Source organism: Chiroxiphia lanceolata, chromosome 2 (genome assembly GCF_009829145.1).
Source record: "Chiroxiphia lanceolata isolate bChiLan1 chromosome 2, bChiLan1.pri, whole genome shotgun sequence".
Classification (NCBI taxonomy): Eukaryota; Metazoa; Chordata; class Aves; order Passeriformes; family Pipridae; genus Chiroxiphia; species Chiroxiphia lanceolata.
This window is the reverse complement of record NC_045638.1, coordinates 71,990,883-72,005,536: the sequence shown is the minus strand read 5'-3', so window position 1 is coordinate 72,005,536 and position 14,654 is coordinate 71,990,883. Positions and strand designations below refer to the sequence as shown.

The 14,654-nt window shown below is 35.2% G+C and overlaps 1 protein-coding gene across 3 annotated transcripts in view; it reads left to right on the top strand.

Annotated features, from left to right (window-relative positions):
• PAN3 (poly(A) specific ribonuclease subunit PAN3) overlaps positions 1–14,654 on the top strand; it is an 81,212-nt gene that overhangs the window by 24,178 nt on the left and 42,380 nt on the right. For all 3 annotated transcript variants that reach the window (XR_004355696.1, XM_032681036.1, XM_032681037.1), the window contains exons 4-6: positions 809–879; positions 2,961–3,023; positions 11,697–11,858. Coding sequence is in view for 2 of the 3 variants with exons in the window: in XM_032681036.1 (XP_032536927.1) it covers positions 809–879; positions 2,961–3,023; positions 11,697–11,858 (296 nt within the window). In the remaining variant the exon portion in view is untranslated. The remainder of the gene's footprint in view (positions 1–808; positions 880–2,960; positions 3,024–11,696; positions 11,859–14,654) is intronic.

Genomic DNA, 14,654 nt, shown 5'->3' with positions numbered 1-14,654 from the left:
TGTTTCATGAAAACACCAATGTTTACAACTGGCAGTTGTCTGCTAATTTGGCAGCTCTATCCATGCAATTTGGAGTTTTAAGTTGCATGTATTATTGTTACAGTTTTTGGTACTTCAGCTCTGGAAAGGATGCACAGGGACAAAGAAAAGCAATAAAAAGTTACTAACAAAATGTAGACTTTTGCTACCATTGGTTCTGATTTAAATTTGTGCAGAATAGTGATAAGACAAGCAAAATCCACATCACTACTTTTAAGACTACTATACAGAAGGTTGCAGATTTCAGGTAACTGAAGATCATAGAATCATAGGATCCTTTAGGTTGGAAAAGACCTAAGATAGATCCAGCTGTTATTTCAGCACTGCCAAATCCACCACTTAGTGCTACATCTACACAGTACAGCTACACTGTCCCTCAGTGCTACATCTACACAATACCTCTGGGGATGATGACTTCCCTGGGCAGCCTGTTCCAGTACTTGTCAACGCTATTTGGAGGAGCTTCTGCTGAATTAGAAACACTGTGTTATATTATCTACAGGATTAAAAATGACATGCACATGTAAGTAGCACTTAAAGCAGATTTTCTGATCAGATGAAGGCTTTGAAATGTTAGGTGGACTTTAAATAGTGTCAACAGCAGTTTAACTTACTGAATTCTGCTAAGGAGCAGCATTTCAATTAACTTTGTCACAACTATTTTTATCTATACAGAAATAAGTTAAAAAGTATAAAATTTCTTTAAATAATAGCTGTATGTGTGTGTGTACATATATATATATATGCTGGTTTTACATTCTTTTTATAGATCCACTGACTTCACCAAATTCATCCTTGTTTAATGACTTTGCTGCCCTCAGCGTGTCTCAAAGGAGGAAGGTAGGCAACAACTAAATCTTAAGTAGCATATTTGTCTGTCAGTTGACAGGGAAGAAGATCTGGAATAACTTGAAATGCTACCTGAAAGAAGGATGATTCTTCTAATGTTCTTAGATTTATTTTAATATGTCACTGCTGATATAAATAAGATCTTACCTACTTCATTTTTTGCTACATCAGATCAGACTGCTGCTGTTATTAAGAAATATTCCAGGCGTTTGTAAACTGAGGTTTATAAGAATTCTTTGAATATGAAACTTAGTACATAGCCCATTGAATTTGAAAACAAATAACTTTTATTCTACTAAAGGACAATGACCTCAAGCCTTCGTGGCAGCAAGTTCAAAATATGTTAAGAATCATTCTCCCATTTATTTGTACATGATGTTATAATAATTATAGCAGTTTGAAATGCATTTAGTTTAAAAGACATCCTGATATCATTGGAGAGCTAGAGTTTGGGGGTTTTCTCCTCCCACCTCTAATCTGTATTGAGAAATCTTTCCTTTGCTGAGGGCTAGACGTCATCTTCAAACACCTTTGGCCTGCAGCAGTGCAGATTGTGGTGCTTTCCAGTTATACACTTAGAAATGCGGTGGCTGGAATAAAAGACAAAAGTTTGATTACACCAGAGTCCCTTCTCATTTTTGTGAACTGTTGCTTATCAAAAAAAGACATTATCTTGTCCCAACCAGTTACTAAGTTTTGCTTTCACTGATGATCCTTATATTTTACTACTTATTAGCCACATTATCTTGAACTTCCCTCTAGTAAAAGAAAGCAAGCTACATCAGCATGCTCTGTATCATTCCTGCAGGCAAAGATTGAGCTTAAAGATAATTACTGTGGTTGGCCCATCACACTGTTTCGTAGCATTTAAATGCTGTTGTAGAACATTAATTTTCTCATACTATGATGTATCCAAACTACATGGAATATCTGCATTGCTCTTTTCCTTAATGCCAGTATAGTGCACTGGAAGTTGGATGTAAACAACTGTAAATGTGTTGCTTATCCACTTACTGAGGCTGGTAAGAACAAAACTAATCATATATTCCTTTTCAACACAATCTGCAATAACTGATCTATATACACACATATGTATGTCCCTGTGTGTGAATTTGTGTTTGTGTATAAACCACCTGCACCAAAGAAAATGAACTATTATACAGAAGTACTGCAAGAGTGACCACTGCCTCTAAAAATCACTTCAAAGCTAATTAAAGAGTACAAAATTAAAACAAACCAATTCATGTTTGACTGTGAATAACTCAAAGCTCAAATGCTAATTTAGAGTGTTTTCTGACTTGGTCCATTTTTTTCCCCCAAGAAAAAGGAGCAAATTAATTCACTTGCTGCTAAAATACTATCAAGAGTAAGATTTATCTGTGAAACTGATTACTAGTTAATATTTCAGACATAACTGGCATTAATTGAAAGAGGTTTGTGTTTTGCTTTGCATGTTAATTTTTTGCTTATTATGACTGGTGTTTTGTAATGTATGTTTGTATTAAAGGTTGTTAAATACTAGTAAAGGGGAGGTTTTCATATGCTACTACTTGAGCTGTTTAAATCTAGGCATCCAGGCTCCCTCTATAGTCAGCAGAGAGAGATGAGCAGCTTAAAGAAACATTCGGCTCACACTGAGGAAAATATTTTGGAAAAGACCAGATATCTGTGACTGCTTTAAGTGGGTAAAAATTGATGGCTAAAGTTATGAGAAATTAATTACAGTTTTGTGGCTGACTGACTTTTGCTGCCAGCCAATATGATGCAAATAGTCACAGATGTAAGTTCTTCATATTTTTAGTATTTTTTTAGTACAGTGTTCAGATTGTATTAAGTGATTTCCATAAAAGCACTGAATGATGGAGTGCCAGGTATTTAAAAAATTGTATGATTCCCCCCACCTCATTAGAGCTTGAACAATGTGATTTATCAGGCAGTGCTTGATGCCTGTTGTATAAAGGGAGCCTTGGTGACTAGTTCAAATGTAGGTGTTTACAACATCTACTGTTTGAAAAAAACTTCCATTTTCTTGCTAAGAGCCCAGGTCTAAGGTTTTGTTTGTTCTGAACTAGCTGGCAAAACCAGCATTTCCTTCGTTTATCACTGACTTGGAGGACAGATATAATACAGTCTTGGTAAGTGAATAAAGAGCAATTGCTTTTCTTTACAAATTAGAATTGTGATATTTTAAATATTTTGAAGTATTAAGTTATTTGCAACTCTGTAAAAATTGCATGTTTGTGTTGTGTAGAACTGTGAATAGTTTCTGTAAAAGCATATAATACATAGCTGTATTAAGCAAATTTGATTGTCTCTGGATATTGCTGATCATGTTATACTGGCAGCCCTTTAACAATGGGCAAGCCATGTGGACAAATATTTGATATCAATAAAATATTAAAGATAAGACTTGATGATTGTAGTTCATCATAGAATATCCTTTTTAATTAGACAGCTTTTTTGAAACTAGTTACTGTGTCTGGGCTGTTTCATATGCTTTTGACTGTTTTGATGTTTAAAGACATTCTACTTTCTGTTTAAAAAGTAAACATAGTCCTTGAATTTTTATGAATGTTTTTGAGGTAATTATCTCTGTTTAGAAATTATTAAACTGCATTTCAATTTTAGATTTCAGGAAAGCTAAGATTACTATTTAAAGACATTTTTATAGGATACTTAAAATGAAATCAAAGGAGCTAAGTATTTCTGTAGATGGAGCCTTGGTGGAGGTTCTGTCAACTGTAAAACCTTCTGGATTTACTGTCCGGTTGTTGTAACTCCTCATGCAGTAAGACAAGCAACCTTAAAGTGAATTTCCTATAAGAGATTTCCGGGTAAGTATTAATCTACAGTGCACAAATAGGATTTGTGAAGCATGGAACAAAAGCTAGACTTAGTAATAGACTAACACACTTTCCTAAGAGTAACGATATCATGCTTACTTCATTTTTCTTCAAACACATGTTATACTTGTTAAAAATAGGGTGATATTCTGAACTTGAACTTCTCGGGTGTTTTTCCTAAATTGACTTTAGCCATTATGTAGAAAAGTGTGCTCCGCTAAACCCAGAATGATCTGGCTGGAAAAATCTTTGCATTCACTTTGGTGGTTCTGGTAAACAGTTCTTAAAAACATATGCGACATAACTGATCAGAATCTGCTTCCAAGGATGTGATAGCTTAATACACTAAAAAGAAAATCTATTATGAAACTTTTGTTTACATTTGTTCTGAGACTGTTGCCACCAATCCAGGCTAAAGGGTTCCCCTACTTATCACTGGTCAGCCTTACAGGATAGTGAAAAGCATTGCTTTTGCATTTTACTTTGTTTTTTCATACCTTCAATCCTCATGAAAACTGAACTCTTATGAAAAGTTTCTAACACTGACTTGTTTCCATTTCATTTTTTAATTGTTCAGTCACATCTAGAGGAGGTCCGTTAAGGTGAGAATGACTTCAGTTCACAGGCTGCGAGGGGTAAACCAAGTGCTGTAGTGAACAACTTTAAATACAATTTTAATGCTGCTTTTTTTGTATTTTGAAGAAATTTTCTTTTCTAGAACACCTTCCATTGGTTTTAGGTGAGTAGAAGCCAGGACAGAGTCTAAACTAGATCAGAATGGAAAGTATAGGAGAGATTAATTGAAGTTGACCCCGAACAGGGTGTTGCTGTTTAGTGCTATGGAGATCTACAGCAAGTGAGACTGGACAGCAGACTGATTTCTGCTGATCAAAGTGAATTAATTAAATGTACACAGAAAATTATTTGAAACAAAAGACTGCCTGTAAGCCTAGTCTCCATAAATGCAAGTTGTTTAATGAGTACAAGGAGAGTTTGCCCTCTCAAGTTAAAAGAAAACAATAATGCTGACTTAAGGTCCTGTGGAAACCAAATTCTTAGAACCTTAATGGTTGCTATTTTATTTTTGAGTGTCCTACCTTCCTTCTAGTTTTGTTACCTGTTAGGAAGCTGTATTCCTCTCCAGCTTCCTGTTTCCAGCTTTATTTTGACACCTCTGGTACCTGATCATTATATGGTTCAGTGGTGTTCATTGAAAAGCTGTATGTGCCATGTTTTGTCTTGCTGTACTTACCTTTAATGAAAGTGTGCCAAGACAGTTGTTTCATCTTCCATATGGTCCTGCATACCATCTCAGGAGCATGAATCCTGTTCTGATAAATTGAGGGGTCATTACCAACCATCACGTCACTGTGTTGTAAATGACAGAATTATGGCTGCACAGATTTTATTGTACCTGGCATAAATTTATATTTCAAATTTTAAATTTTCCTTCTGGGATTATCCACCCCTACTGCAATAATAAAACATTACAAATTATAAAGCGTGCAAAAAAAGGTCGTTGCAGGAATGTAGAAAGACAGACTGTATTTTTCTAGAAAAACTAATAAATGTTTGTAGGTAGTACCATGTTGTAAAGTGTGTTTTAAAGATATGATATAATCTAATCTGGTTTACATTTTTCCTTGGAATAGTTAGTTGTTGGAATTGTTCCCTAGTTATGTGCTCTTGCTCTCTTTGTTATTATGTAGTTAAGTGCATATTTTTCATTTTCAAGTGTGGCATGAGAGAATATATTATTCAGATTTATTTATTTATGGTTTAGTGATCATTGTAATGAATAAGAAATCAAATTATTGAAGTATTTTCTTTTAGAAATATGTAACATTTTTACATTGTTTGCTACCTCGTACTGCTGGGTATTTGAAGGCAGTTAACTACAGATGTAACTAATATGCAAGGTACTTTTGTTTATATTTACAAACTGTGTTTGATTCTCTCTAGGCCAAGGTGTATGTAGTCTTTAAGAGTGATTTGCAGAAAAATAATTAAAATATTTTAAACTTGTGCACATATTTGTTGAAGTCACTATACAAATACTAAAGCAGCTAGAGAATATACCATTTTTGAGAAATCATGTGGTGAGTAAAGAGTAAAAGTTGCACCAGTCTTTAGCCCGCTTACCTGTATTTTTGGTTCTTAACCGTGCATAATTTTTCCACTTTTTTTGTAAGTAATGTAAAAATTTCTGGCCTATTGACAAAGAGACCTTTAAACATGGAAAAAGAAAAGCTGTCGTTTGCTCGCGGAGTGCTCCTTTAGCAATGGAGTTTTTGAAAGTGCATCTTGAGGTGGTGGTACTATGACAAGTCTTCACTACAGTTAGAACTATCTACTCTAATGGTGGTGGAAAACACCTGGTTTTCCACCAGTTTATTTCAGTTCAACAGGTGGTATTAATTTATTAGTAAAGAACTTCGTCAGCATTACTACATCTGTGCCAGGCTTTAGCTCTTGGGATAGTTTGTACTTCATCCAGCCTAACTAGGCTGCAAAATTGGTGAGAAAAGATTTGACTTAGAAATGTTAGTTTTCCTCCTTCTGAATTTAAGATTTGCATGCCTTCAGCATGTGAAATATACCTTTTTAGTATGTACACCTGAAGAGTTTTCCTTAGCTATAGTTTAAAATGCATGATACAATACCTGATCTGTTGCATCTTTGACTCTAAAATTTGTTTAAACCAAGAATGTGTTATGTTTTTTTTTTTTTTTGCTGTGATCAGATATGTTACTCTGGAATAAAATCTATTTCCATGTTAAATGGCACATTTTAGGGTTTTTATGATAGAAGGTGGCACATTTTAGTTTTCTTCGGGCAGAAGAATCATTTTTGTTTGTCTCTGTATGATACTTTTCAACTAGTGAAAGTTTTACCCCCAGCCAAACCCAGGTTTTCATGAACAATTTCAAAAAAGGATTCCAGATGGAAGGGTGACTAGTCTGTTAAATGCATGTAATCTCAATGTATAGTATTAGAAACTTCAAAATTATAAACATATAAGCATTGTAAGTGTTAGCATACTCTTCTTTTCTTCATAAGAAAAAAAACTTTTTTGCCCAACAGCAAACACCAGCCAACTACACAGTTGTTTTTAATGTGCTGACCAGGCTCCTATTCCTTTTTTTTGTGGATCAAATGTAAAAAAGTTGGTTCCAGCCTTCAGAAGTTGAGATAGAGAATACACAGATATTGCTTGCCTCTTGACCAGTGGGTAGTGTAATAAAAGAGAAGGAGGAGAGGGTGTTTTGGTTAGGAACAAACCCAATCCATGTGAAGGGGTTTTGTAGCTCTGTTGTCCACAAAACTTAAAAAGTACCAAGTCAACTTCTCTCTTTCGTATTTCCAGCTTGCAAATCTGTTGGTATATTCCTGGTGACTATACCTAATCTTCACGTGTAACATATTACTAAATCCAGTTACGGAGCTGTATTAATGAGTAAGGTGCTTCTTAGCTGATTTGTGCCTGTGTAGGGATTCTGCCTGGACTGTTGTGCTTTTCCTCAATAACATATTGAAGTTCAGGTCTGTGGCTGGGTGTTTCAAGTACTTGTCTTACTCCAGCTAGTACGTTATGGCTGTTGGGTGAAAATAGCGATAATGATACCAATTAATTTTATTTAGTTAGTTTTTAGTTTTCAAGGCATAGTAAAACAGAAATTGGTTCTCTTTCAATGGATTAGAAGCCTAGCTTTTAAATTTTAACCTCTTTTTCTAATGGTCTCTTTGCCATTAATTTTTCAAAAAATGAAGTCTTACAGAAGTCAGCATTGAAACTTAAGTTGTACATATTGTTAAATTTTGTTCTAAGTGGTGCAAGAAAATTGAGTTTGTATAGCTGATCTTTTTTTGTCTGACAATATAATATTTTTTGTTAATTTATTTTTTTCTGTTTGTATGTGCAGATACGATCAACTCACTGTACAACAGATGAGCCTTAGCTAAATGCTACTGTGATACCTTTTAACTATGGTAGTTTAACATAAAGCTGCTTTATTTAGCCTGTGATGGAGAAGGCTTAAGATCATTTCTATTTGCTTTGGTAGTAGATGCACATAGACAGCATTACCATAGCTCAGATTCTTGGCAATACTTTAAAACTTAATAGCCTCCTCATATATTTATATGCCAGACTTAATTGTGTATGTTTTGGTGTAGAATATGTCTTATAAATCAAAATTCAAAGCCTGCTAGAGGTAAGTGCATTTTAAGGAACAGAAATGTAATTTGAGACCAAAGTGATCCTGAAAAAAATCCAGTTGGAGTTTTTCAGGGGAAGAAAACTTTGCAATTGTGTAGTTTGATTTATCAGCTTATCCAGACTTAAATACTACATGAAAGTTATTAGACAGGAGGAGTCTTTACAGTTTGAATGCTTGTAAATATTTTCTTTTAAAATTTATTCCTCTAGGACAGCCTTATAATATCATACTCCACCAGCAGTCAGTTTAATCCTGAATTAGAAAAAGGAAGTGTAGTGTTGCCAACGTCCATGAAACAGGAGGAGGACGGGGCAAAGACACTGTTTAACTTGCTAAACATGTTCCCAAAGTTCTTGTTGAATGAATGAAAAAAAAGTAATTAAGCTGACTTGATGAATACTTTCTAACGTGGGCTACTTAAGTTACTCATCAGTAGTAGTGTTCTCATGTGACGATACTACTTAGGAAAGGCCTTTTTGTTTTTTGAGTGGATTTCTTTTGTTTCAAGTTTAATGTTTTTTAGGCTTCAGGGGTTTATCCTTGGTTGGTGTGCCAACCAATAGGTTCCTATCATGAATTGCTGGCAGCAGCTTGGTTCTGCAGGGCAAGGATTATAATTACCGGCTATGGTTGAAAATGCTTACCCTTCTCACACTAAGGAACCGAACTATTGCTAGCAACTAAAGGTAGTTAGCTGCTCCATGCCTCATGTAAACATTGTCAACCAGTAATTACTGCTGCTTCAAACTTTTTTCCCTGGAGGACTTGAACTCTTCCAGTAACGCTTTGTAATAATTTGGATTTTGTAGTTTCTCTGAGATTTTACTGGTTGTAGTTTAGCCTTTTCCATTTAAAAGAATTGTGATGGTTTTGATCTTTTACAATTCAGTTCGGAACTTGTAACCATATTTGGAGTTACAGCCTAGTTGGAGAAATACTTGATAAAGGATTATGAAGTATGTAATTCTTCACCTTCTCTGCCTCAGAAAAAGTTCATTATGTTGAACTATGCTTTCATCTGAACAGGTTTTTTACCTCATAGAAAGACTTTAGGGAAGGCAGAAAGGCAGGGTTTTTTGTAAGCATTTAAGAGAAATTGCCCCCGTGCATAAAGTTGGATTTCTTAGTCCAGATTGTCATGCCTCTGTGTTTTAGGTAGATATATTTATGAGTTTAGATTTATAAGTTCTTAAGCACTGTTGTGTGTTGCTTTATTTGCTGCTCTGTGCAGACATCAGGGATGTAGCAGAGTTGATGCACTTATTCAAGCTGCTGAGTCTATTTGCTTTCTGTTCTGTTGAATCTCTCCCCTTGGTAGATACTTTTGTTTTCTGATATCCTTTAAACTCAGATTGCTTTTTTAAGTTGTGCCATTTTGCTCATTGAATGCTCAAAGAATGACTTTTGTCCAAATAGACTAAAATTTATTTCCATATGTTAATATTGTTTATTCCATTTTCTAGTGTCCGTCTAAATGATGAAATACTGACCTGGTAATCCCCTAGTGAAGTTTTACAGTAGATAATGAAAGTAAAATTTTACTTCAGTCCCACCCACTTCTTAATTTCATTTTTTTCTACCAGTAGACCAAGAACTACTGGTATATGAGCTCATATTATCTCTGTGTGGCTTTAAGGTTAAGAACTCACAATTGTTTGCCCTGTCCCCCCCCAGTATGGTCCTTTATAAAGCCTAAGATACAGTTTCATCCTGTTGCCTGGAATCTGAATACCATTGGAACCAAAATAGCCACCTTCCACCTTGGCTCAGTTCCTCTTTTGTTTTGGTTCTCCTTTTCAAAATATTTATAGACAACTGTTATTATGGAGGATTAAAAGAACTCTTTATGAATGGAAATGTTGAATGGACACTGGGTTCGAGTCTGGTAGTCTGAGGCTGACTGTACCGCTGCTCCTGGTAGAACATGGAGAGAGATGGGAAAGCTTCCAGGAAAACTGTTACTCTTCATTATGTTATTTCCAGTAGTCAGCCTAAGAAAAATACCTGCTGCGTTCAAATCCTGCCCTAAAGTCCAACCTGATTTGTATATGTAGCTTCTCAGACCTTACAGCTTTGCAGTTTAGGATATTAGTAGTCTTTCTGATGTACTGAGATAAATTGCCCAATAGTTTAGAGTTTCTCCAGATAAACAACCAATACTTAGATTTACTGTGATCAGGTTTGCATTTGAACTACAGGAGGACTTTGCGCTACTCATCACACACTTTACCAGATTTCTAACTGATATGGCAAAATTTAGTCTTATTTATTGTTATTAAGATTGGTTAAGTCCTCCATTGAATTTTTTGCCTTTACTAGTTCATAATCATTGATGGTATCCTTGGGGGTTTTTTGTTGTTTTGTTTGTGGAGGTTATTTTGGGGGGAGGGAGGGTTTATTTGTTTGCCTGAGGTTTTTTTAGGCAAATGAGCTACTATTGACTACTCAGTTTTAACTCTTTCCAAAGCTTTCAACCTAAAAGGCTTCAGGACAGCAGAGGAGGAAATCTGTTTAGGTTTTGGTTTTGCAGCCATTTTATGGCCGTTTTGTCCTGTATTTTACAAATAGTTTGTGTGTGAGTGGGGAATCTTCTGCAATTAGATTCTTTCCTTGTTTCCTGAGGAATAATTTTTAAAATGTGTATGAAGGTACACATTGCTAAGATTTCTAAGGTGCCAGGTGAAGTAGATATCTGACTAAAGGTAAGTTAAACTTTGATTGCTTAGAGTGGTCTTGACGATAGTTGCACTTTCACATAAAAAATGTCTGAGCAAAATCCACAGCAGAAGAAAACCAGACCAACCCCTGAAATTTGGTCCAATTGTTGATATAGTTATACAAAAGGTCCTGGTGTAAATATGCATGGATGCTAAAATATTTCTTTTGATGCTATTTACTGTCTAGGTAGCGACACATAGGTTTGAAAGCATAGAGAAATCTGAAAAACTTCTTTTGAAAACTTTACCTGTTTGAAAGTATTTAACATATTTTTTTTACGGTGTGCCTTTTAAATTTAATGTTCATATAAATAGTTTTATTTGTAGAGATCGTTACCAATGTAATAGAAATGTCACTGTTATTGAGGTGCAAATAACTTCTGCATGTTCACTTCCTCAAATGTTTTACTCTCTCAATTTTAAGACAATGCATTTATCATGGTAATTCTTGTCTGTTTTCACTTAAGACAGTAAGTGAAGTTATTATTTCAAATATTAAGCTGAGAAGAAATGTTTTTCTCGGAGTTCTGTGGCAATTGACTACTCAGTTCTATCTGATTTTTTTAAAACTAATCTTCAGGAGTCAGGGCAAATTTGAACTTAAAATTTGTTTGGTAGGAATTTCAAGGGAAGTGTTCATTATTATGATGTGATTGAAGGTATCTCAAAAATACGGGTTTTTTCCTTTTTTTAAACAATTCCTCATTTATGCAGAATTCCCCAATTTGTATGCATATTTTAATGGCTGACTTGTGATGGATGGTTTTGCTTACAAATAATTAGTAGTCCCTGAAGTTTATTTTCCTATTGTTTTGGGGTTTTCTGGGGTTTTTTTGGGTGTTTTTAAGTATTGTGTATTATACTCAAGTAGTCAGGATTGAAAGGAAACAGTCTCAGATAAATTTTACTTGCAAATTGTTTCCTATTCCACCAATCCAAAAATTATATCACAGTGTAATACCTATTTTAGTGTAGCTTTAGATGAGGGTTGTTAGGAGTGGCCTGGTTTCTCTCCTTCTTTTTCATAGCCCAGGAAGTATCGACTGGGAATGCTGGATGAGAGGATAGTTCCGGTGGGATCAAAAGCAAGAAAATCAAAGAACCCTATTGGCTGTCTGGCTGACAGGTGTAAAACAGGAGTACCCATCAATATGGTTTGGTGGAACAGAGTCACAGAAAACAATTTACAGGTAAAATTATTTTTTACTAGTCACTTTTTCAGTATTTTGGATGCTTTATTTTAAATTTTGGAAAATGTTAGAAGCAGTTACTCCACGTTTGAGTAGAGTTCAAATCAAATATTTATTTCACAAAGTAGGCATAGTAACCCTCCAGGAGAGTGACTTGGAGATGTTTTATTATCTTCATCCATTGCTGAGCTATTTACTTTATTTGATTTTGCAATAATCTGAGGAAAAGGAGCAACAGTAATCATGAAATGTATTCTAAAGGCAAACAAACACAACCTTTTATTTTAATGCTCATGTGAGGAAGGTTTCTACTAATAAAATTAGTGATCTTTGTTAAAATGATTGACACTTAATGCAAATAGTTGCCCTCAGTACAGAATTTGAAGATGTAATCACAATGATCAGGAAGTGTAAATTTTTAATTTTTATGTTGGGATAGTTTATACTTCCCAACTTGTTTGAGAAATATATTAAACTTCATTTAACTTTATTCCTGAATCATCTTCAGCTCTGTAAGAGGGGAGTGGTACAACTGCATTTGAATATCTCTTTACAGAATTAGCAGGTAGTCCTTGGAGTAATAATGAAGGATAGTTCTAGTCTAGGATGAATATGCTTCATGTCCCTTAAAATGGAGTTTAGATGAAAATTACTACAGTGGTGGGAACTGCACCACTGCTGCTAATACTGTTTCTACTTGTGTAGTTCTTTTGATTTCTCAGGGATTGTTAGTCTTCCTGTGAGGGTTTTGTTGTTTTTGATGTTTTCTAAGTGAAGGAAATGGATAAATTGACAACAGATTATGCCTAGAGTTTGTGACACCTTAAGATTTTCTTTCAGTTCACTGAATTTCTGCCATGTAAGGGCCAACATGAAGCTCTTACAAGAGCCTTTCCATACCTACACTAGTTTTGCATTGCTTGATGTTTGGACATCTCTGTGTTACTGAAATGGGGAGTCATGGACAGTGTGATGTAGGTGAACTGATGCTACATTGTTTAGGGAAATTTGGACTTTCAGTCTGTCTTGGCCCTTTTGCTGCTGGGGAAGCAGCACAGTAACTGATGGAGAAAAGAAAGGAAACATTGGTAGAAGAACCAGGTAAGGTTTTGGGAGAGTGATGGGAGCCTGTGAAGCAGTGCTGTTCTGAAGGGATAGAAGAGTGACAAACCAAACTTATCATGTACATCTAACAGTAAATGTAAACCATAACTAATAGACAGTTGTTCTGAGAAGACAGAAGCAGAAATTTGGTCTCTATTTTTCAAGTGGACATTATAGGGCAAGAACAACCTCATTTGTACTCCTGCCCTCCATTGTTTTCTCTCCTGAACAGTGGCGCAGCAAATGCTGTTGTTAATCTGCTCCACTTAAGAGGAGGAGCAAAAAGGAGGCTGGAGGCTGGAGAGTCAGTAGCTCAAAACTTGAAGCTTCTTGCCAGGAGCAGTTGTCTTCTCAATACCTGTGCACTCTGAAGTAGTGTTCAAAATGTGGCAAAGAGAAGGAAGCTCAGGGTCTCCTAGCATTCTGAGGTTTAGCAGCATTTGGGATTGCTTGGGATTGGCTGCAGAACATGTAGCTTTTGAAGGGTGCAATTCCAGATTTGTTTATTGTGCCAGAATCCCAGCTACGTAACTTAAACTGTGCAGTTAAGATTTTGTATTGTGTGATGCAATTGCATAGCTTCCCATAGAGATGTGGACTTGAGAAAAGCATGTATATGCACATGTGGTGGAAATTTGAACAGAAGGATGTTCAGCCATAATAAATAGAATTAAAGAAACAGGAGGGATTGCAGAGAATCTGTGGAGTCTGGCAAGACTGAAGCATGAAAGGTGCTAAAACTTGCATTGTAACATAGTTTAACTGCTACTCGTTCATGCCTATGGAATTATAATCTGGGTCAGTTTTTTTAAATATGGTGTTACACTTACATGATTAAAAGTGAAGTCTGCAGGGAGAATTGTACTTAGAGTTGTGCACTAGAAAAGCAAAAAAAAAAAACCAAAACAAAGTTTGTTTTATAGCGATAAGTCCTACCTTATATTAGGAAATATCCTGAGCTGCTATACTACCACGTGGTACGTATTATAATAGCAAATGGTAGTTCTCCTTAAAATAGTAGGAATAGGTCCATTTTAGTTATATACTATCAATAACTGATTCCTTGTTTCTTGAGCAAAAAAATAATCATAGAAATGAATTTTTCAAATATATCGCATCAGGAACATAAACTTCTAAGACTTTAAGGGTTTTTGCAGTACTGTGAAGGATTTTTGTTAAAGAAATGAGAAAATATTCCAAATCTGTAAAAGTTTACTTTTTAGTGAGATCTACTTGTCAATTGTAACAAAACTTTGCTAATAGTTTTATTTGTCTGAGCCTGTGTTCTGGTTTATAAACAAATAAGTCTTTAGCCAACAAATTTTACCCACTTTTAATGAAATTGACTCTAATTCTTCTGCAAGAGCAGTAGAGCAATACAACTAATAATGTTGCCAAATTGAAATTTATTAGAGCCTATTGTATGAATGATGTGTTGACTTGTCACAGTAATTACAGTAAAGGTAGCATGTTGAACAAATTTAGTAGTGGGAGAGAGAGATTTACTTTGAAGCCCTTGGTGACCTCCAGTGCTGCTGGGTTGCTCCGACATCACAAAATGTGTCCTTTTCCTGATCTTAATTAATGAGAAATCCCAGAAATGGAGGGATTGCAATGATGCTCTGTGAAGTGAAGCTTTTCATACAGAGCATCTGCCCATTAAAAAACAACAACAAAGAAACCCCCAAACCT